At 45.1% G+C, this 24,373-nt stretch overlaps 1 protein-coding gene across 5 annotated transcripts in view; it reads right to left on the bottom strand.

Moving 5' to 3' along the window:
* The window catches only part of atxn7l1 (ataxin 7-like 1), a 43,743-nt gene that overhangs the window by 5,806 nt on the left and 13,564 nt on the right, over window positions 1–24,373 (bottom strand). For 3 of the 5 annotated variants that reach the window (XM_063217105.1, XM_063217104.1, XM_063217103.1), the window contains exons 2-9: window positions 20,629–20,714; window positions 18,447–18,684; window positions 16,037–16,569; window positions 12,678–12,760; window positions 12,059–12,303; window positions 8,600–8,873; window positions 7,534–7,655; window positions 4,039–4,900 (exon numbers count right to left, since the gene is read on the bottom strand). In XM_063217105.1, the coding sequence (XP_063073175.1) occupies window positions 4,039–4,900; window positions 7,534–7,655; window positions 8,600–8,873; window positions 12,059–12,303; window positions 12,678–12,760; window positions 16,037–16,569; window positions 18,447–18,684; window positions 20,629–20,644 (2,373 nt within the window). In that variant the 5' untranslated portion in view covers window positions 20,645–20,714. The remainder of the gene's footprint in view (window positions 1–4,038; window positions 4,901–7,533; window positions 7,656–8,599; window positions 8,874–12,058; window positions 12,304–12,677; window positions 12,761–16,036; window positions 16,570–18,446; window positions 18,685–20,628; window positions 20,715–24,373) is intronic. The other 2 variants (XM_063217101.1, XM_063217102.1) reach the window with 1 other exon arrangement.

The following is a 24,373-nucleotide window of genomic DNA, read 5'->3' as shown; positions in this document are numbered from 1 at the left end:
GCCTACCACAAGTCCAACTATTATACAACTGCCATGGCCAAATCAAATGATAAACTGTCTTGAAATGCGCCTGTATTCATATCAGATGAACCAGCTGCCGAGCGCAGACTGGTAGCTTACATCTCGTGATAAAATGCTTTCTAAAAGTTATCAAATATAGACAAACCGATAATGGGAAAAACACCACATTGGGTCTGACATGTCATTAGTTGTAGCCTATTTAAGCTGTAGAGATTGTCTGATTGCTTGTGTTAATTGAAGGAAAACGTCGTTGGTCCACAGCTATTTTTTAACTGAACAGTTGTTCACAGCAATGCAGCGTCAACTGGCACATCTCGTAATAATTCAAAAATATCTAAAAATAATTAAATACAAACATATGCCTTTGTTCATGAAAAAAGACAGAAAAGTGTCTGTATTTGTTGTATTTATTGTATTTTAGCTTTAGAAGTTGACGGACGGCTTGTATTTATCACGGCGTGAGAGAGTGAATTCAGTTGCCACGCCATGCGCTTAGAACGTATGTCTACCCATAAATAATTAATGCCATTAATTTTTACAACGCGTTAATGCGCCTTGTAATTAATTAATCGAATTAACGCGTTAAAATGACAGCCCTAATTATAACACTTTAATTGAGGGCAACCTTTTGGGCTGGTCTGACTCCAAACCATCAAACAGTGGTCCGGATCAAACAAGTGGCCAGACCGGTCTAAAAGGTCGGACTCGATCCGGACGAAGGACCCTGGTGTAGATCTTTTGGAGGTATTTTCGTTTGAGTCAGATGTTTCCCAGCCAAAGAGGATGGTGATGCTTAGCTATACTAGTTAACCACAATGTGAGTTGAAGTGAGCCGTAAGACTGCTATAACAGATGGGACTAATATGCCATGTCTTTTAGCCTACATCTTGCGTGAAGAGCAAGAAAATGTCACAACATGATGTGCTTTCCTCCGTTGTTGTCATGGATAAAAATAATTGTGCAGTAGTTGGACAATGCCGTCAGTGTTGCAACTGTATACTGCGCCGCCGCCCAAATGTCTTTGTTTATTCTCTACATTTTGCTTCAGACCACTTTTTTATGCCTTTTATTTTGCTATGCTACATCTTATTTTACCTTGTGGACAATGCTGTCAGTGTTGCAATTGTAAACTGCGCCTAGATGTCTTTGTTTATTATCTATCTGGGCAGTCATGGGTGAGCGGTTAGGGCGTCAGACTTGCATCCCAGAGGTTGCCGGTTCGACTCCCGACCCGCCAGGTTGGTGGGGGGAGTAATCAACCAGTGCTCTCCCCCATCCTCCTCCATGACTGAGGTACCCTGAGCATGGTACCGTCCCACCGCACTGCTCCCCATGGGTCGCCACTGAGGGCTGCCCCCTTGCACGGGTGAGGCATAAATGCAATTTCGTTGTGTGCAGTGTGCAGTGTTCACTTGTGTGCTGTGGAGTGCTGTGTCACAATGACAATGGGAGTTGGAGTTTCCCAATGGGCTTTCACTTTTCGCTTTCACTATATTTTGTTACTAATTACTTGTATACTGCTGTACCCTGCGCTGACCCCTTACCCTGTTTCTGCTTAAATTTCCTCCTTTGTAAGTCACTTTGGTCAAAGGCGTCTTCTAAATGTAATGTAATGTAAAGTAAAGTAAATGTAATGTAATGTAAAGTAAAGACTTCACTTTGGATTTAGCACTTAGTGCACGTTTCATTTCTGACCAAAAGCGTTATGGACAGATTTTGGTCCACTTACGTGTACATAAATTTACAGTGTGAAAGCGAACCGCACCAAAGTGGAGAAAAAAATTGGTCCAGACCAAAGCAAGTGAACTAAGCTTATCAAACTTTCCTGGTTTGAATACACCCAAAGAAAACTCAGCAGCAGGTAACTACACTCGCCTCCAAAAGAGTTGTCGCCTATCCATCTGTTTGGAAAATCAGCTAATAACCTGACTTTCAATTAATCACTTGGCTTCAGAAGTCACTCATATGAAAGCTACAACCCTCTCGAATGAAAATGAATGTACAAAAATAAATTTCATGCACCAAAGAAAGATTGTCCCTTTAATGAACACAGACTGGGCAGATTTTGAGAAGACAAAAGTTTTGTCGCCTATCGAACATAATGTGAAAATGAGCAGATAGGTCACTTCAAAACACTTCAAATACACAGATCGGGTGTCATACTTAATCACTGATTCACTCACACCTCTCCAGAAAATCAACTTTGGCCTTAGGTGTATGTTTAGGGTCATTGTAATCATGGAAAGCAACACAATGAAAATCAATGGAGTTCAATGAGAGATGGTGACATATTTGCTATTCGTAGAGCAATACATTTTTAACTTCATGATGTAATCAATGATAAAAGCCCTCACACACCAGCAGCATGCATGCAGCTCCACATAAGAGCTGTATCCCTCCCATGTTTGACTTTAGGCAACATTTATTGTTTCCAAATTCTTCACCTTTAACACCAAAGAAGTCTCTCCCACTGTCCTGTCTCAAAAAAGCCAACCAAGAGTATGTCAGGCCTAATTCTGACAAAAATGAAGGCTAATGGGACTCATACTCTGAAGTCAAGATCCCAAGATTAACCATTTTAGAACTGATAGCATGAAAACTATATGGTGTTGAAGATGAAGAATATGAAAAAAGATAAATGGTGCATAAAGTGAAACATGGTACAGATACAGCTCTTATGAGCAGCTGTATGCATGCGGCAGGTGATTGAGGGCTTTTATCATTGATTAAATCATGAAGTTAAAATGTATTGCTCTACGAATAGCGAATATGTCACCATCTATCATTGAACTCCATTGATTTTCATTGTGTTGCTTTCCATGATTACAATGACCCTAAACATACACCTAAGGCCAAAGTTGATTTTCTGGAGAGGTGAGAGTGATTCAGTGATTAAGTATGACACCCAATCTGCGTATTTGAAGTGTTTTGAAGTGACTTATCTGCTCATTTTCACATTATGTTCGATAGGCGACAAAAGTTTTGTCTTGTGAAAATCTGCCCTGCCTGTGTTCAATAAAGGGTCCATCTTTAGTTGCTGCATGAAATTTATCTTTGTACACACATTTTCATTCGGGAGGGTTGTAGCTTTCATATGAGTGACTTCTGAAGCCAAGTGATTCATTGAAAGTCAGGTTATTAGCTGTTATTCCAAACAGATGGATAGGCGACAACTCTTTTGGAGGCGAGTGTATGTTAACCATTCCATTAGAAAATAAAGATCCGATCATGTTGCTACGGGGCATTTTTGCTCAAAAAGGGATGGGCAACTGGAGGCCCGGGGGCCACATGTGGCCCGCGCCCTCACTCAGTGCGACCCATAGATAAAATATATTTAAAAAATGCCAAGATAAAAAAAAAACAGTACTGAATCAATCTATTGTAATTATAGTGTTAACCGAAGGAGAACACCTATACCTTTCAAACAATAATCGGCAGTCTGCGAGTTGCAGTCAGATCCGTGGTCACAAGGCCCTCAGAGGGAGGCGAAGAAAACATGTGGCCCTCCTCACCAGGGCTTGACACTAACTTTACTAACTCCTGCCATGTGGCTAATGGTTTTCCTTAATCACTAGCCTTCCAGCTATTCTACTAGCCATTTTTTCCTTTATCATGACACTGTTCATCTAGCCTCAGAAGAGGAGGTGTTAAAGCAATCAGATGAGTGCATAGCTTTCTACATGGAAATAAATCAAACAAATAGAAACTGAGTAACTGAGCTTTTTCTTGAACTTAAATAGAAACAATTGATACACAAGGAGTAAAACGCAGAATACAGTATATGCTATTCTGATATGTCATACCATTGAATAAGCTACCTGCCAAATTGGCTAGTGGCACTGTAATTGTTACTAGCCACAGCCAAGTTTTACCAGCATTTGGCTGGTTGGCAGGTGCCAGTGTCAAGCCCTGCTCCTCACCATGAAAGTTGCCCGTCCCTGCTGTATATCATTATCACCTTTTTCGGGTAGAGAAATTGTGCACATTGACACTTTAAGGAAAAGTGCTGAAGTGTACCTGTCGGAGGTGAGGATTGTGCGGCGACTCGGGCAAGGGAGCCAGAAGGCTCAGGCTGCTCTTCCTGAAGATGTTGTCCAGCCCCGACGTCTTGGCCACCTTCCCGGGTCGGGTCGTTGCCGAGGCGGACGACGACTTCCGTTTGCGGCTGTCCCCTGCCACTGCTGCGGTGCCGTAGGGTGCGGGGCTGTGCTGTGACAGTGGGTGGTCCCCCAGGAGTCCTGTGCCCACCACCCCGCCACTACCACCACCACCACCACCACCACCACCACTGACCGAGTACCTGCCACTCGAGTCCCTGTTTCCCTGCACTATCCTGCCGGACCCCTTGCTCTTGACGGACAGGTCAGCTGTGCCGTTGCTGATAAGGGCCGGGTTAGGTGAGGCCTGTATCGAAGCGGTCGTTGTCGTTGTCGGAGGAGGAGGAGGAAGAGGAGGTGGAGGCAGAGGCGGGTGGTAGCCGTTCCCGGTCTTCCGATGCGAGCTACCGCCTCCCTCGGAAGGCTTTCGCCTCTTGGCTCCGGGGCCCTCACTGCTCTGGGCCCTTGGAGATTTGGAGGGCTTAGTCCGACACGATTTGGCAGAAGAGGAGGACGAAGACGAGGATGACGACGAAGAGGAGGAGGAGGGAGTGGGTGGGTCAGGGTCCCTGATGCAGAAGATGCCTCCTCCGTTGTGGTTGTGGAGGAAGGCCGTGGAGTAGGAGACCACTGAGACGCCGTCCAGGGATGGAGGAGGAGGGGTGGCGGGCGAGGCGAACAGAGAAGGGGGTGGCGAGAGGATGCCCGAGCCGGGAGAGGGGAAGTCTGAGGGGCTGGGGGAGTTGCTGTTGGCTAGGCTCTCCGCGGCCAACGGTACCTTCCTATGGAAATACAATCAAGAACATCTCATTGAAGGTGCACTGTGTAATATTTTTAGTAATGCATTTCTAAAATTCATACGCCCATTCACAAATGTTACATTTCCACGAATATTTACCACCACCATCAAATTCTAACAATTTATTATGACAGGGAAAATTGCACTTTTCATACATAAAAAGGGGGATCTTCTCCATTGGCTGCCATTTTGAATTTCCAGAAATAGACATTTTTAGCTGCAAAACATGCTGTACTTTGGTCATACTCGTAAATATTAGTTTATTACTTCGTAAATATTCATGAAAAGATTGAATTTGGCAATAAGCAGCCCATGCTCAATGAGCAGCATAGTTGCAATTGTTGCACTTGAAAAAGGACGGAGGTCCGAAACGCTGTGCAAATAAATCACTGGGAGCATTAACAGTGTTAAAGACTTCCATCATTTATTTCAGCATAGTTGCAATACCTACTCTGAGCACCATCCAACACAGTGCACCTTTAAACACTAAGGGTAAGTAGAAGCTTCATTATCATCACTAAACCAGTAAGGCACATTAAAGGAGAAAATCAGATGTGATGTATGAAGTGAAGGAAAAGCCGTTTAACAATCAAACAAATATTAGAAAACATGAAAAAATAGAACAAATATATAACCAATAAATACAAAGCGCAAGTTTACTGGCATGGGGAGCAATCTTTAAATAAAGTCCATAAGAAGTTTAAATTAAGTGCAGAAGAACTTGTAGGAGACAATTATAAAATCTTCCCTATAAATACAGAACAGTACATTATAATCAGAGGGGGCTTTTGTCCAAAGTGACCCATGGCTACCAGGATTTACAAAGTTGGACAATGAAACCAAAGAACGTAGAATGGATAAAAACTATCACTCGCTGGAAAATGCACTGGCCACGGTGTAGTGCGGGGGTGTAGCTTGAGGAAACGGTGCACATGGGCAGTGGGTGGGACGCCATGATGGATAAAAATTGTGATACCAGAAACTCCAAATCGGTCAAAAGAGGATGTCCAGTTGTTCATGTTCAGTTTGTGGCCAAATTAACTGCAGCTGTCGGTCAGCATTAATTGCAGGGGATAATTAAGGACAACTACCAAGAAACTGTCCTATGACCTGATCCACACTCAAACCCTGGCGGTACTGGCATTGTTCTTTACCATGCCGCCAGTACTGACCGTAGAAGAAGAAAGTGACTCCCCTTGCGGCCATGGCGTACTACGCTCTAATGACGTACATGTAAGTAAGCCATCCTATCTATAATCATTGAATGAAGGTGAAACACCTGTCATTTAAGGTGCCGAATCCACATTAGCAGGATATTTTTTATATGTGGGTATTTTTTTCTCCTGTTTAGGTGGAAACGCAACATGGGGATAAAAATAAAAACTCTTGTGCATTTTAGCCCCCTAACTGGGATATTTTTAAAGCAGGATTTTTGATATGTGGGTTTCAAAAATCTGCTTATGTGGAAATGGAAGGCCAAAACCAATGTAACCAGGAAAAAAAAATATCCACATTCAGGTGCTGTTTCCACGTAGCTGGATATTTTTTTCTCCTGGTTGCATTGGTTTTGCATTGGTTTTGGCCTGCCGTTTCCACGTAGCAGATATTTAAAAATCCAGGTATAAAAAGCAGGAGAAAAAAATATCCTGTTTAGGGGGCTGAAACACATTTGTTACAATGGAGGATTTATTTTTATCCACATGTTGCGTTTACACCTCAACAGGAGAAAAAAATACCCTGCTAAAAAATATCCTGCTACGTGGAAACAGCACCTTAGCGTGGGAGGTTTCATGGCTAAATTGGACCAGCCTGATGGCCAATCTTCATTAATTGCACATTGCAACAGTAGGAAGCGGTTTACACGTATACATGGGTTCTCAGTGTTTACCAACAAGATGTTATGAGGAGGGGCAAGACACTGGCAGCCAACCACGTGAGCTAATTTTTTAACCGACAGCGGTTTCCAACAATCAGAGGTTGAGTTGTGCGCAGCTAGGTTCGCGCAGTATAAACAACATTTGGAACCCATATCGGTATGGATGGATGTTTGAAAACGCAATGGTTATGGCCTTCCGTTTACACGTAAACAGAGTTTCAAAACCCTAATATCAAAAATCTGGATTTAAAAATATCCCATTTAGGGGGCTAAAAAGCACCTGTTGCAATGGAGTTCTTTTTTTTTTTTTAAATAAATGGTAATGTCAGCATATCACCAAGAAGGACGAACCACATCCAACAGTATTAAGAGTGGACACAAGAGGACGCTGTCTGAAGGGGATGTTCGGGTGCCAACCCGAATTGTATCCAAAAAACATAAAACCACATCTGCCCAAATCATGACGGAACTAAATGTGCACCTAAATTCTCCGGCCAAGCTGTTATGGCCAAACCTGTCTAAAGCCAAGTGTTTCAGTTTCATTGCCTAAACCCTGTAAGTGCAAAGTTCAATGGTGGGATTGGATGTCTAGCCCAAGGGGCACTTCAGCCACCTCTGAAGGGAGAAGGAGAGCCCCCATATATATTTTTTACAGGGTATGGGATTTGAACCCCTGACCTCCCAATCGCAATACCCATGTCCTAGCCATAATTTTAGACACTTATTTCACTCAGGCTTACTTCCACATTTGGGAGTTGACGTGCTTCTCAACCATGGAGTGCAACACCAGTCGTATCTTGTCCCAGCGTCGGTCAAACACATAATGACCTCTTCCCATCAACCGACTGTTGAAGGCACAACACTGGGGGAAAAGAAGGTTGAAAAATGGTCAGACTTTGTTTGGAGGATTTCCAGAGAGGAGGGTGAATTTCGTCCATGGAGATATGTGATGAACAACGTAAACATTTATGACATGAATGAACACACACACGCACACGCACACGCACACACCTTTGCAAGCAATTCTGAATAATACAAAATGAACTACTATCAATTCCTCATCATTACCCAGTGTGACTATCTAGCACACAAGACAGGACAATGTCTAAAAATAGGATCAAATGTGTGTATGTTGAGATCTAAACCAAAACAGCTATGTGCAAGAGACGGGGGGCAGGCGACCTGACAAGTACTGTGGTTGCACAATTTCAAACTGAAAAACGACCATTTCAAAGTCATGTCTGATTCAGGCCTCTGCTGGACTGCAATCCCACAGACAGCTGGCAGAGGTCCTGGGGACAGAACAAGAGAGAGACTGGCTGTGTGTGTGTGTGTTTGTGTGAGAGCGAGAGAAATAGAGAGAGATTCACAGAGAGAGAGAGAGAGAGAGATAGAGAGAGAGAGAGAGAGAGAGAGAGAGAGAGAGAGAGAGAGAGAGAGAGAGAGAGAGCCCTATTGTGGCCCCCATGCTCATGGTGTATGGATGGCAAGGAGAGTAATGGCAGGTTGGCACATCTCAAACAAGGTGGTTTGTGTGTGTGCACACGATTGCGTGTACATTTGTGGCCCTTACAATCATGTGGTGTATGCACGGGAGTAGAGTAATGGGCAGGTTGGCATCTAGGCCGAGGTTGTGTGTATGTGTATGTGTGTGTGTGTGTGTGTGTGTGTGTGTGTGTGTGTGTGTGTGTGTGTGTGTGTGTGTGTGTGTGTGTGTGTGTGTGTGTCCCTTATGCTCTTGGGGCAAGGAGAGTAATAGCAGGTTGTATTTTGTGAGCGTGCGTGCGCGTGTTTGTGTGTCCTTACGCTCATGGGGTGCGGGTGGCGAGGTGAGTAATGGCAGGTTGGCTTGTCGGGTTCCTCGGGGGCCTCTGGCTCCCCCTCATCGCTGGACAGCCGGCTCTCCGCCCCTCCCCCGCCTACTGTTGACGCCGCCGCTGCTGCTGCTGCTGTTGATGCCGCTGCTACTGCTGCTGATGATGATGATGATGCTGCTGCCACTCCGCCTGCCCTCTGCCAGCTGCTGGGCACGGGGTCTGGGACGGAGCTCAGCATCGCTGCAGCCCCGCTGCCCCCCGACCTGAGTTGGACACAGACACACAGAAATCTTATTGTTAAATATTTTTTTTGTGTGACAGGATAGTGAAGATATGGACAGGAAGCGAGTGGGGGAGAGAGAGAGAGACGGGGAAGGGTCGGCAAAGCACCCGGGCGGGAATCGAACCCGGGTCGCCGGTGTAGTGGCCTAGTGCCCTACCGTTAAGCCATGGAAGGGCAGACATATCATTAAACACGTTTTTTTTGTCTTGTTGACAGTTTGCAAAATCAATTCGCTCTTCAGCTGCCATTGCTGTAAAAAGGTGACATCACCTGGTTTCATATGATCCAGGCCCGATCAAAGTGCAGCAGTCAAGCAGTTCGCTTTCGACGTGACATGATTCAATTAGCTTATCAACAAACACCTCCGTTTTGTCAACCTGGGACATTCAAAGATATCAACACTGCCATCGTTTTTTGCCGAATCAAGTCATAACTCATTGCCATCGAGAGTCACCATTCACTTAGTAATGACTTATTTAAGTATCAGCTAACTCGGGACAGTAATTAATTAACCTTTCAATCCAACCATGTGTTCCTTTAAGAGTCATGAATGGATATGCCTCCACAGCAGGGGTGGGGAACCTATGTCTTGAGGGCCGTTTACGGCCCCCCCCCCCGGCCCCAGATGTAATTTTAATGTTACATCGCAGCTTCACATAAGATAGATAGGACATATTTTGTAAAGCAATCTTAGAAATTGCATTTGCAATAAAAGTAAGTTATATTCATATTCATATTATTGTTTTTAAGATGGCTGCCTTCAATATAGGTCTAAAGTGCAGGGGGAAATCCTGATTTGTGTTCATAGTACAGCCCTCGGAGGACTTTTACGGCCCTCGGATGAATTTGAAGTTGCCCCTCGATTGAAAAAGGTTCCCCACCCCTGCGCTACAGCATTGCCAGTGAGAACTGATCTTGACTTGGGAAATTGAGAAGAGAATGTTACAATAATACTTTGACCAAGCCAAGGATCTTATATCACAGAAAGTACCTAAAATCTGTGTTTTTACAACTTGTGCACCAAGCAATGAAATGACTCTAAATGCTACACATTTCTGTCATTGAAATGACTACACACAGTACAGAAGATTCAAAGCATTTGTGAAAAAACGCAGGGAAACAATAATTGTCATGGTCAACACAAACAAGAAAATGATTTTCCTTTTTGAATGATTCCAGCACAACGTGCAGACAGAAAAGATAAATCAATATTTACCACCATACCCATTTATCCACAATATAACATGAATCTGCTCACCCATCCCTTTAATGAGTGTTTTTGGCAGGTGACTGGTATGACCTTGTTTCAGTTTTCCAATACAGGACTACTGTTTGTGTGTATATTTTCATATAGCTTGATATATAATTTCAAATTTGAATGGCTTCCGTTAGTTCTGTCAGCTTCTAAATATTTTAGATGATCCGTTTCAACAGAACATGATCAAATAAAAATAAAAATGGCATCCTTAATGCATTTTGTTTGCGAGCATAAAATATTAACTCCCCCTTCAAGGCAGTACAAATAAATAAGAAAATAGCTTAGTAAAGCAAGGGCCAGACATACATTTATTGTAACAATCTTCAACAATCGTACTGCACATTGTAATTTGACACTGCTATCTTAAGACATTCACAAGAGCTCAGTGTCATCAGCAAAAAAGGATTAATCGTTATAACTGTATCGTAACGTGCCTAATTTACTGTATCTACATCAGGGGTGCCCAACCTTTTTTTAACCAAGATCTACTTTTGAAGTTGATGGTCTGTCGTGATCTACCAAGTCAAATTTAAGAATGTCAGTATGAAAATTTAAGATCACCATTTATTAATCACCATTATTATGAACAAAATGTTTTTAGTAGGCTACTATGGCCGTATCTTTTCAGTATGTTTTTAAAGTGTGTTGAATAGCCGATGTTTACAAAGCAATACAGCACTGATAGTATGCAGAGATAATTTCAGTCCTATACAAGTCATAAACAACTGAAACAATTTCAAAATGATACACATTTGGTATATAAAAGGCAAATGTAGACACATAGGCCCTATTTCTAAAATATGATGAAGCATTATCATGCCTTCAGTGGTCCACATTAAAAAAGGGCTCAGAAATTCACCATTTGTTGTGGGTAAATAGTAGGCTAGTTAAGTTCACTTTGCTATGAGAGAGAGAGAGAGAGAGAGAGAGAGAGAGAGAGAGAGAGAGAGAGAGAGAGAGAGAGAGAGAGAGAGAGAGAGAGAGAGCAATGAGAGAACTCATTGAATTGGTTAACACCCCTGTTAAGAGTCTTCTTCTATGAAGGTTTTTTTTCCTGCTCTGGGACAGTAGCACAGCATAGGCACAGCATTGGCCAATCGTTCTGTCCACAACTGGAGCAGGAAACAGCACAAATTGAAGTGAATTCCATACATGTCAACAACTAACATTTCCCTTACACGCGGCACGCGATGTAAACGCAGTTAGCGATGATGCATGCGACTAGCGATTTGGACGAAGATCCTCGCATCTCGCCGCGTCATAACGCATCGTTGCGCACATGTTCTGTCACCCGATGTTACATGTCTGCACACATGAATCAACTTCAATACCCTCACGGTCACTTCCTAATGCTTTCCCCTCATTCTGTGTTACAGTGGGACTAATTATCTAACCAATACAGTACCAGCAGCTTACTACATAGCCTACTTTTGAAAGACAGTATTTTCCCTGTCACATTACATGTGTCGCGATCGACTGCCACTCCCCTCGAGATCGACTGGTAGCTCGCGATCGACTGGTTGGGCACCCCTGATCTACATGCACCAGCAGGTAATATTGCATAGTGTACATACAGTATATACAGCTTCAATGTTGCTACCAGTCAGGTCAAGAGCAATGCAAGTACTATACTGAGTTCCCGCAAAATCGGGAACTCCTCCCACTATGTTGGGAAGCCAACAATAATTAGCAAAACAAGGCAGGCCGTTTGGGAAATGCCGTTTGGGAAATGTTAATTGTTATGCTCTTGGTCAGACCAAGTCTCGAAGAGATTTGAAAGTCGATGATAATCAGGCTACAGTGCATGTACATAATCTTACACACTGTTATATGTGCCCAGTTAATGAAACAGGTACAGGAAAATAAACTGGAACCACAATAATTAAAGCACACTTAAAGCATCTCACCTGTGCATGTGTGCATTTGCCAGCCGTAGCCGCAGAGTGGAAGTGGTTTTGCCATTGGAACAGTGGGCGGCGGCCCTGCTGGGAGTAGTGTCGTTTGATTGGCTGGGCTGGCTGCCCGTCTGGGCGTCCCCCTTGGGTGCACCCACCACCTCCTTCTCCTTGGCCCGCCCCTTGTGCTCCGCCAGCAGGAAGTCAAAGTCTCTCTTCCTCCCAGGTACGGCACGCCGAGCGGTCAGGGAGTGAGTCTGTGAATCACAGGTAAGCACGCATTTGTGCACACACACACACACGCACACACACACACACACACACACACACACACACACACACACACACACACACACACACACACACACACACACACACACACACACACACACACACACACACACACACACACACACACACACACACACACATCAGAGTCTAATAATAATAATAATAATAATAATAATAATAATAATAATAATACAAGACAAAAAGCTGAATAGAAATACGTTTTATGCCAAAACGGCTCCCTAGACAATTAGCAACAAAAGAATGCAGGAGCAGAATGTAGAACTGGAAGAGCGTTGCACTACTATAAGCAAAATTATAGAGAGGTACAGCAACTGCCAACCTTGCAAGTGAGAGACCTCGTGCAGGCCCTCTTGGTTTCAGGGTCCAGAACTCCACAGTGCTTATTGGGATCAAAGATCCTACCTTGAGGGACAAAAAAAAACAAAAGAATGAGAGAAAATAAAATGTTATTCAAAACCATGTGTGTGTTAAAGAGCAGGATCTTTTTTTTCAGTGGTAGGTGTCTGGTTTTTCACAACTGGCCAACTCCAACAGAAGTTGTTGAGCATGTGGTCTTGCTTACTTTAGTAATGTGGAGTGGCAATGGTTTGGTCTTTTTTTCTCTCTCTCTCTTTCGGTGCAAATCTGCGCTCCACGCCACTGGAAACCACAACTGCTACTCTCCCTGTGACCCAATCATTTCATATCAACTGGCTGTGACCCAGATGTCCCCTATAATCTCAATTCACTAATCTCTATAATCTAGTCGCGTGGACGCGAGCTGCGATTGTTCCCGCACAGGGTGCAGAGAGAGAGAGAGAGAGGGAGAGAAAGAGAGCGCGCAAGGGAGCGAGAGCGAGAGAGAGGGGAACAGACTCTGCTGCTGTTGGAAACCACAGCTTCTTCTCATTTTTGCACTTTTTGCTCTTTTTTCCTCTTTTATTAGAGGCAGAGGATTTTGGCAGACAAGTGGCATGTGGAAAGTACGTTCACTAAATCAAGCACTTACGAGTGACGGTGCAAAAACACCACATGGAGGGGTGAGAGGACAGGAGGGAAGAAGAGAGAAGAGAGAAGGGGAAGGGGAAGGGGAAAGCGATAGACAGCAGTGGTGGAAGAGAGGGGTGAAGGTTGGACCAGAGGAATGGTCTCGGTGGGCCCAACCTATGGTCTTGGCCCTGCTAATTTTCAGGCCCAAACAACGCCCTGGGTGAACACAACCACCAGTTATTCCAATTTAGCAACTTTTGCCCGTCTCAGACATCGAAAAGAAAAAAAAAATCATCATCTTGCGAATTACTGACTTTTGGATGAATGCCAACTTAAAAAAACTCAACTGACAAGTGTCAAAATCGTTGCGTTTCAAAAGTAACTGTAGCTCTGTGCGGCCACCAGAAGCTTTGTTCACACGGCATATATATCTGATCTCTAAACAATATCCTAAGCATTATGAACACACGCGCATGGTTTTTTTTTCTTTTTTAGATCAGTGTGTCGTGCGTGGTGCTTTTGCATCATACATGACATCATCTTTTCTCCGAGGCCGTTGGCTGCTTGTTTCCATAAGCACACACACCGTCATTCATTCATACACACCTACAAAGATGCAACTTTGTTTTTGTGTCTTTCAAAACATCCAAAGTTATTATTATTATTACTATTATTATTATTGTTGTTGTTGTTGTTGTTATTATTATTATTAACATAATGGCTGAATCTAACTTTTAGGAGGCACTGACGGACAGCACGATATACCACGACTTGAAACCATACCGTCACAAATCGTCAAATTGACAAATCCCAGATGGAGAGGAAAATCCTAACACCACTAATCAAGTTAGTGTGAGTGGTTTCCCGACTTTAATAGCCCTGTCTGTGCATCTGATGAGACTCTGTGTCCCAACAAAAATCCCCAGTATAGTGAACAACCTTCTTTGAATGAGTCTGCATAATTAATACTGTATAACCAAAAATAAACAAGCATATTACATCACACTAACCCCAGGGGAAAGATTACATTAAAAAAGATAGGCTTGTATATACAATAGTCTGCATCCACAAGTTTGGGGCAGAATAAATGATTTTGCATACGATACGCCCTCATGGCAATCAAGGTATGGCTCATTCCTTGCACCACAGCATTTCAATAAAAGTACATAACAAAAGACCTAGACGTAAAAAGAGGGAAAACAAGACAACAGACATAGAAACATGGGCAATACTAGGGTTATGAGAGTGACAAAGGGGTACATGAGTGACATAAAAAGCAGGGCAATCATCTTGGAGATTTGAGGATCCACGTAGCCCTGTGGGCACAGCTACCCCAGTTTGACAACCGTTTGGTTTAAGCCAACAAAGAGGAAGCACTGGAATCTAGCACATATCTTTCATAAAGAAGTCAAAATGAATCCCCATAATAAAAAGCATCCAACTATGCACAACTGCAACATCTCAGGGGCCGTTGGATAGAAAGAGCACAGTGAAGAGCTTTCCCCTAAAAGGCTGACTTTTGGGTGACGGACTAAAAGCCCTGCTTATCTTGGCGTGCTGGTGTAGATCCTTCGGCTCTGCTTTCGCAACCAAAGCTGGAGACAGATCCAGTAAGTGTCAGCTTCAGTTTTGATTGATGATCAATTCGACGCCCCATACCCAAAACAAATCCATCTACTGAGTGTGTCCAGACCACAATGGAGACACATGATCACAATCTACGGGCTGTAGAAGTGTGCACAGAAGTCACGCTTATAGAAGCAATTCAGCTGATACCATCACAGAGACGCTTAAGGACAGCACTGAATTTGAGAGAAGTTCCAAAAGCAATATTAATGCAATTACTTATTTATGTCTTTGTAAGGATATTAGTACACATATGTTAACGTGCCAGTGTTATTGGACAGATTTATTCTAAGCATAATTGAGCAGTTCCTTCACAAATAAGCACAAGTATGCATACTATGCATACACCCAATCACTGGTCTGCATACTAGGGGAGTAAAAATGGTTGCCCTGGGCATGGAAACATTAAAGGGTTGTCCTAATTTTCCTCATAATGAAACAACAGTACTCCTTAATGCAAACCTCTTGTTTGAAAGATTAAAAAGACACATTTACCTATTAACCTAGTCCTAAAGTCGCCCTCTGCAGTTTGTGCGAGTCTGCACGAGTGTGCGTGGTACCCACGGCATGCCTATCTTAAAATCTAGGGGGAGTGTGACAAACAAAATGTTTCATAGTTGGTCTAAATGCATAGCCTTAGCCTACAAAAAAACCACCCATGTTCATTTGACTGTGCAGTTCTACACTCAGTCAGAGAGTAAAAAAAATAACACGTTAGTGACCATGGCTGACATGGGTGATGGTAGAGATATTGCGGACATGACTCAGATTTGATTGAAAATGAGGAAGTTGAGATACAGATATCTGACAATCCCATAGACAGATGTCAGTGGATTCAAGTGATGTCTGAAGATGAGCAGGAAGACTTGGGCTACAGAGTTTGTAGGCTTCTAAGATGCATGGACAAGAGTAAACCCTCGTGCAAAGATGCTGTACAAAAGACCTTTTTTTCCATCTCTCTACCTGGTACATTGAGTGAGAAATGAAGGTTTAAGTAAGCGTTGACAATTCCGTTCAATTTCTCTGAAAATCAATGCTCCGGTTTTAGGAGCCTGTGTGCAAAGGCAAAAACTGGCATTTTACCTGACACTCTCTTATGCCGAACACTCTTCGTGCTGCCATTCTGATGCTTCCTGTCCAGCGGAGAGGGCGGGGCACTAGCTCTCCTATCCAACGAGACAGCAGGGGAAGGAGAGGCGCTGGGCCTCCTATCCAACGAGGACGGAGAGGGGGACGCGCTGGGCCTCCTGTCCTGAACGGAGGAGGAGGAGGAGGAAGAATGGGAAGGCGAGGGCGAAGGGGCGGTGCGTTTGCCCAACGGGGACCGTGACGAGGGGCTGCGGCTGCGGCCATCGGGAGCCGTAGGAGGGGTGGCGGAGCGTGGTGTAGCGGGACCTCGCCCGTTCATCTGAGGCTTGTGGGAAGAGGAAGAGGAGGAGGAGAGGGAGGACTTGAGAGAGGAAGCAGGTGACTGGGAGGAGGAGGAGGAGGAGGAGGAGGAGGAGAGGTGGAAGGAGGAGGTGCCAGCAGAGGAGGAGGAGAGTTTGACGTGGCTGCCTCCTTCCGTCCGGCCAAAACACGTCATCTTCTCCAAACTCACCACCGGCATGGACACGCTGCACAAACACAGGAAATCATACAAGACAACAAATCAGTCTATCAGTTACATTGGGGATGGTGTTTGACAAACTAGAATATTCCTAATTTATCACAATTCATATGAGATTTAGTAGCTGTAGCCTAGTGTTTCTCAGGGGACGTTGAGGAGCCCTAGGGGGGCGTTGAGAAGGATACAGTTGAGGGGGGGCCGGTGATTAGTTGTCATTGGGGCATGAGTCCGTTTATTTCTTTTAGTACTAAGGGGGAGGGGGGGCGTTGGCAGGCTTATGATGAGGTAAAGTGGGCGTTGAGAGGCTTAGGATAAGGTCCTTTAAAAAAAAGGGTTGAGAACACTGCTGTAGCCTAAGGGCTTCCGCACATAGGCTCCGACAAAGTGCTGCGCACTGCTCTGCAAAAGTTAAATTTCTTTATTTTCAATAGAACCCCGCACACTGGCGCCGAAGTCCGCGGACATTCGCCGATGTCGGATAGCAATTAGAGACAAGTTCTATTTTGTCGGCGCCGCCCATTGACTATCAATGCTCTGTTCGTGTGAAATTGGGGGGGTCCGAATTCTGTCGGAAGCAAAAATGTGCCGCAGTGCTGTCGGAGCCAATGTGCGGCCGGCCTAATGGCTAACCCTTTGAGGAGTACCAAATTTTGAGCTCTCATTTTGATGTCATAAGGACTTAGCAAGATTTTTAACACAGACTCCTATGGGAGCTGTAGAGTGTCCAAGTAAAATTCTAGAAGAACCTGGGAAAAGTCCTTACTCCTCATGCTGATGAGAGGGTGAGTGTGTGTGTGTGTGTGTGTCACTGCGACTGTGATAGAGCGCTACTGTAATCAAGGTCTGTACCAGAAAAAAATGTGACAGTGAAAAAGATATGAGCAACAGCAGTCATCATCAAGGCATTTGGGGAGAGAAGGAGAAAAAGAAGAAAAGCCCCGCCAGAAAGGTGCTCAGCCCGTGCTCCCAATACAGTGACAATCAAATTCCATTTGGTGCGATGACGGACAACGTACCCCGAAAACACAGATTGGGTGGTTTCCAGACCAATTTGGATGTTTAGGATGGCCATGTGCAGTGAAAAAAAATATATTGGGTAGGTTTTTCTTTCAATGTGTGACTAATGACTATAGAAATACAAATCCATACATGACAGTTCAAACCGGACACAATTCTTGCTTCCAGGTTCCAGCTTCCATTTTGTGAGCATTCGTCAACTACATCTGGCAACCCTGCCTCCGTTACTCACACCAGTTTGCCCTCTGCACCAGGATAGACTGACATGTGTCGCTACAAACATGTTCAAGGAGGGCTTTATTATCCACAGTTCACAGCCAAAAGAGAGGGAGAAAACACAAGTCTTATCTAATCTTTCCATGATACAACTAAATATCTGAAGTCACGCATGTAAATAAAGCACCAAAATAGACGTGGAAGGCATTTAGTTGCAGAAAGTTTAGTTGGTTAAAATTGCACCACTGCACAGAATTCGCGGGGATTGGTTGAAGTTGCGTAAAGGTCGCAATTCCTGGATGGACTGTTTTGGAGGGTGTTGTGGGCATGTACCAGGCCACGCTCATTACATTATGCTTATTCCACACTTTTATCCAAAGCACCTTGCATTCACTAAGGTTCAGGGTATTGGTTACTGTAACCAATACCCTGAACCTTAGTAAATGCAAGGTGCTTTGGATAAAAGGTTGTCGGTTTGAATACCTCACATTGCTCCATGGACTGTAATACTGTAATACAGTCCATGGAGCAATGTGAGGTATTCAAACCAACAACCTTCCGATTCCCAAGACCAACCCCCTTACCCTTAGGCCAGGGCTGCCCGACCCCTCATGCTTACGATGACACTGGGTGAGGGTTAGGTGTACATACCAGGCCTTGGCGCGGGCTCCTTTGGGCGGGTAGACGGCGAGCGGGGCCTTGTTGAAGCGCGAGTGGGGGTAGTCTCGGGGCACCCTGAAGGGCAGGCCCTCCGCGCCCGCGCCTCCTCCTCCGCCTCCTCCTCCTGCTGCTGCTGCTGCTGCTGCTCCCCCATGGCTGGCCGATTCTTTGGGCTTCATTGGAACCAGAGGCGCCTTGGAGGAGCTACTGGGGGAGCCGTGTCTCCTCTCTGGAGAAGACAGGGATCATACGCACACGCACGCACGCACAAACACACACACCCATCCGGTCACACACATGCATGCACACAGCCATTCACACACCCATACAAACAAACAAACAAACAAACAAACGTGCATTTACACAGCGACATCCACACACCCATACAAACACATACACAAGAACCAGAGGAGATAAGAGAGGAAACAATCACACACAAACATACATACGGTACCCAGACAGACAGGCACACACGTCCACAGGCAACCCCATTCCCACACACAGAAATACATACAAGCACAAAGCAGAAGAAAAAGAAGAAGAAGGAGACAGGTCAGATCATCTTTCAACAGACCCACAAATAAATAAAAACATACATGGAAACTCTGGGCACATGCATGAATGCGTGTGTGTGGGCTATGCTGTATATGCAGTATATCAAATTTATATCACAATATCAATTTTGCTGTGAAACGATATCAACTTTCATGAAATCAAGTTGAAACAATCTTTTGTCATTTGTCTATACTGCCAATAGGTAGGCTACACTATGCGCAATACATTCCCCTTTACTTGAGCCATTGCGAGTGCAGAGCAGACTTGCTAACCAACTTCTCATGCAGAGCACCACTGTGTGTTTCTCTATGGCTCTCCACTCACACTGCTGATGGGAGGGAAGATTGTGAATGTTTTGGCACGATTTTTTTCTTAATTAAAAAAAAAAAAAAAATTACATCGTGATATGAATATTGACTGAAATAATCATGGTGTAGATATTTCAAATTATCAAGCCGCCCTAGTGTGTGTCTGTGTGTCTGTGTCTGTGTCTGTGTCTGTGTCTGTGTGTGTGTCTGTGTGTGTGTGTGTGTCTGTGTGTGTGTGTGTGTCTGTGTGTGTGTCTGTGTCTGTGTGTCTGTGTCTGTGTGTCTGTGTCTGTGTGTGTGTGTCTGTGTGTGTGTGTGTGTGTGTGTGTGTCTGTGTGTGTGTGTGTGTGTGTGTGTGTGTGTGTGTGTGTGTCTGTGTGTGTGTGTGTCTGTGTGTGTGTGTCTGTGTGTGTGTGTCTGTGTGTGTGTGTCTGTGTGTGTGTGTGTCTGTGTGTGTGTGTGTCTGTGTGTCTGTGTGTGTGTCTGTGTGTGTCTGTGTGTGTGTCTGTGTGTGTGTCTGTGTGTGTGTCTGTGTGTGTGTCTGTGTGTGTGTCTGTGTGTGTGTCTGTGTGTGTGTCTGTGTGTGTGTGTCTGTGTGTGTGTCTGTGTGTGTGTCTGTGTGTGTGTCTGTGTGTGTGTCTGTGTGTGTGTCTGTGTGTGTGTCTGTGTGTGTATCTGTGTGTGTGTCTGTGTGTGTGTCTGTGTCTGTGTCTGTGTCTGTGTCTGTGTCTGTGTCTGTGTCTGTGTGTGTGTCATTGTGGCTCCTCCCTGTATGTTCAGTTGTGGTGGGTATAAGTGGCTGTACTGCTGTAGTACTACCGGTACTACTAAAATGATTCAGGAGTCTTAGGCTCCCTGAATGAGCCTGCCACCAGTTAACCAGACTAATGTGTTGCTTTGGTATGGCTCTAATTTATGACATGCAGAGAGTTTAAGAGAGACAGTTTCAGAGTGAGTGAGTGAGTTTCAGAGAGACAGAGAGAGACCGAGCGAGAGAGAGAGCGAGAGCGAGAGCGAGAGCGAGAGAGACAGAGAGAGACAGAGCGAGAGAGACAGAGAGAGACCGAGCGAGAGAGAGAGCGAGAGCGAGAGCGAGAGCGAGAGCTGCAAAGCAAGTGAATGAGCAAGAGTGAGAGTGAGAGAGTGAGAGAGTGAGAGAGTGAGAGAGAGAGAGAGAGAGAGAGAGAGAGAGAGAGAGAGAGAGAGAGAGAGAGAGAGAGAGAGAGAGAAGAGAAGAGAAGGCACTTGAGAGAGTGGAAAGCAGTGAGGAGGATGAAGGAGGAGGAGGAGAAACATCCACAAGGACTTACGGTTCTTGCTATGCATGGCTGTGGGGAAGGGTTGGGGTGGGGGTGTGCTGTCCTCTCTACTCACTGTGAAACTATTCCCCAGCTACCTGCAAGTCCAAAGGGGCACATCACAGTCACTCATGTGCAAATGCAACACGACAACACACAGATGGACAGTGGACACACACGCACACAGACGCTAAACCCATTGGAAGGACACTCATTCAAATGGCACTGTGACGAGACACAACACAACTCAGGTGGACACAACAGACACAGCACACATGGAAGGACATTCAAATAGCACAGAGTACTACAAAAAAAAAAACAAATGAATAAATGATGGTGGATGGCTTCATCAGAAGGTCCTTTCTCTTCTGCAGTTGAACCAGGCACAGTACAAGGGGTGGGTTGTGCCGAGGCAAGGAGAGAAAGGGAGTGTAGTAGTGGATGGTGGAGGTGGGGCTGTTCAGGCCTGCCAGAACAGTCGTGCACAGTCTGGAGCTAAATAATAACAGCAATAATCGTAGTAGTAACAATCTTTGTTCTGGCAGCGAACCCTGAACAGAGTTGGCGTCTGCAGAATAGAGAGCAGTGTTAAGCACTCCAGCCCCGCCAGCCCAGCCAGGCCAGCGAGCAAGCTAACCCAGCCAGGAGAAGCAAGCTTGGCCTGGGCAGGCCCGCCTGAGAGCCTGGGACAGCATCACAGCTGGAGACATCTCTGGGGCGAATGTGGCTCGTTGCGTTTCATTAAGGTAGTGGACACGGTGAAGGCTACAGGTAGGGGTGGGTAATGTCATGAGACGGGACAGGAGAACTGGATCGCTCCATTGCACTTGTATCGCTCAATTCTACTTTGGTGATTAACATTTTTCCTTTTTAAATAATACTTTGGCAATACGAACAGAGAGCCGAGTTTTGCGGATATACTGTACAATGGTGTAGTATATTAGTCGTCATTCACTATATTCTACTTTTGTGATCCAACATTTTAGTTATTTTTTGCATTGCCAAAAATAAGAGTTTTGCAGCTATGAAATTGTTCTCAACCTTGTTTGAACAAATGCCCCCTGGAACCTCATCATAAACCTGCCAACGCCCCCTTTCGTATTAAAAAATATAATACAGGTACACTAATTGCACCCTATTGGCAACTGAGTGCTCCCCCCTCAGCTGTCTTCTTCTCAACGCCCCCCAAGTGCTCCCTAATTCCTCCTGGGGGGCTGTGGAGCCCACGTTGATGAGCACTACTGTACAGTAGGACAGTAGTCGTTCACCATTCTACTTGAACGTTTCGTCACCACCAAGTAAACTCTGAGCCAGTGGAGAAAATGTGGAGCGGGGGAATACCCTTCGCATGAACACAGCGCACTCCGTGTGAGGGGGCATGGAGAAGGTTATCCACAATCTAAACAGAGCAAACCTCAAATCCGTTTTTAGTGGTTTAGCTCTTTTCAGCGCGCGCAGAGCGGCACCACACTCTTGTTTGGTTTTCATCCTTATTGTGGAGGTTCACCGCAGTGAATTTGGGGTCGGAACACCGTCGGGGAGAAATGTACTGCTCTTGTTCTCCTTCCCTTCACAAACTTTTCAAAACGCACGCGCACGCACACGCACACGCACGCGCACGCGCACACACGCACGCGCACACACGCACGCGCACACGCACACACACAAAAATAAACAAAAAAAAACCAAAATCCTATAGACGCTTAAACGCTTCGTGATTTGTTTACAAAAAATATGTGCTTAATACTAATATTAGAACCTATTCATGTGGAAGTGATCAAGATAATAAACCCAGCATCACTGAATACACATAGCTGGGTTAGTCACATATCCATCAAGTTATATAGGAATACACCATGATTTGTATGCTAACAGAAAGTGGGACATTAGTATAACAGACCATTCATTTTTTAGTGATCGAGTGAATAAATACAACCCTGATGGCCCCAACATCACTCACTGCATTCACCTAGCTGGCTAAGTCAGACATCCCCCCAGGACCGTATAAAGACACTGTGGTGCCCCTGAGCACTGCACCTCGCAGGTGCCCCCTTTATGAACAATACTTGTAAAGTTTGTCTCATTTGTTGCCCCCCCCCAACTCTCTGTAAATGGTTGGTGCCCCTGTCCCTTATGGATAATCCCGACCTGATCCCCCTAGTTGGAATACCCCATGATTTGTTTACTAACAAAAATTGCTACACTAAAATAAGAGCATGTTGATTTTGTAGTGAAGGGAATAAACCCGGCCGTGACGGCACCTTCCATCAGTTACTGAGTTCAGTAAGCTGGGTTAGTCACCGCAGCACCACCTACTTGGAAATACCCCCCTGCTGTGACTGACAGTAAGGAAACTAGTGGGCAGAGGTGTGAAAACCTGCCGAGTGAGTACAAAACAAACTCCTTCAGCAGAAGGAAAAATGTGGTGTCGAGAGAGAATACCCAGTTGGCCTCCTGTAGCCTCATCCATGGCTGAAGTGCCCTTGAGGGAAAAAAGGCATCTAACCTTTCACCAGCTCCAGGGGGACTCTCCCTGATCCGACTACGCTCACTGGAAATCACTCTGAGTAAGAGTCGTTGGGACAATGTGATATGAGGTATGAGCTGTGAAAGTCAAATCAGCTGTAACGTCTACGAACGATCATTTTATTTTTGTTTACTGTATACATGGGTTCACCGTGATTACACGGTGTTGTGAGGAGGGGCTAGAGTAGACACTGGCAGTCAACCACGTGAGCTAATTTTTTGACTGACAGCGGTTTTCAACAATCAGAGGTCGGGTTGTGCGCAACTAGAGTCGCGCAGCCAGGAGAAAACAAAAATGTAGCACCCATGTATGCATTGAACTGTTAATGTATTGTTCCTTAAGGAGTCCCAAAGACAACCAGTCAATTGGAATCTAAATGTAAATTGCAATGAAAACGTCAATCGCCTGAAAAAAAACATTGTCAATATAAAGACAAGAAGAAATGTGATCCACACCGTGTAACTGTAAAGTAATGCAATGTGCTTAAAAGCAACACGTAAAATCTCCAACACCATAACAACGTCGTCATGAAAAAGCAGGGCTGTCCAGTCCACACCGCAGGCCCAGGTGGCGACTCCACCACACAGGGACACGAGCGGCAGGTGTGCAAACAGACCAATCAGGTCTGGACGAGAGCAGCTGGATTAGGATTGGAGCTCAAAGTCCACTCAGCGCACACTACTACAACACCAAACCAGACCAGACGCAAGTATGCAGCTATCTTGATACAAACCATAGTCCTCCTATCCCGAAACCCCCCTCACCCCTCCCCTTCACACCCCCTGCCTTGCCGCCCTGTCAGCTTCCAACCACCAGCGATTACAAACAAAGCAGCGGTGGGGCGGGTTAACTAACGAGTGCTAATGTGCTTCATAGCACGAACACACACACACACACACACACACACACACACACACACACACACACACACACACACACACACACACACACACACACACACACACACACACACACACACACACACACACACACACACACACACACACACACACACACACACGAGCCAGATAAAACGCAAACAAACAGAGCGGAGCCTTTTTGGCTCGTGCAGGACTGAGCGAGGCGATAGCTAACAAAAAGGTGCTACCGCTCAACCGATAATACACCCTGGCATCGCCATAGGCAACAGGCAGACAGGAAGCAGTGAGAGGAGACGACACCTCGCCACAAGAACCAACGAGGCCAAAGGAACACACACACACACACACA

The sequence above is a fragment of the Engraulis encrasicolus genome, chromosome 15 (assembly GCF_034702125.1).
Source record: "Engraulis encrasicolus isolate BLACKSEA-1 chromosome 15, IST_EnEncr_1.0, whole genome shotgun sequence".
Taxonomy (NCBI): Eukaryota; Metazoa; Chordata; class Actinopteri; order Clupeiformes; family Engraulidae; genus Engraulis; species Engraulis encrasicolus.
Note: the sequence above shows the minus strand (reverse complement) of the source record. Positions and strands in the feature narration are given on the sequence as shown.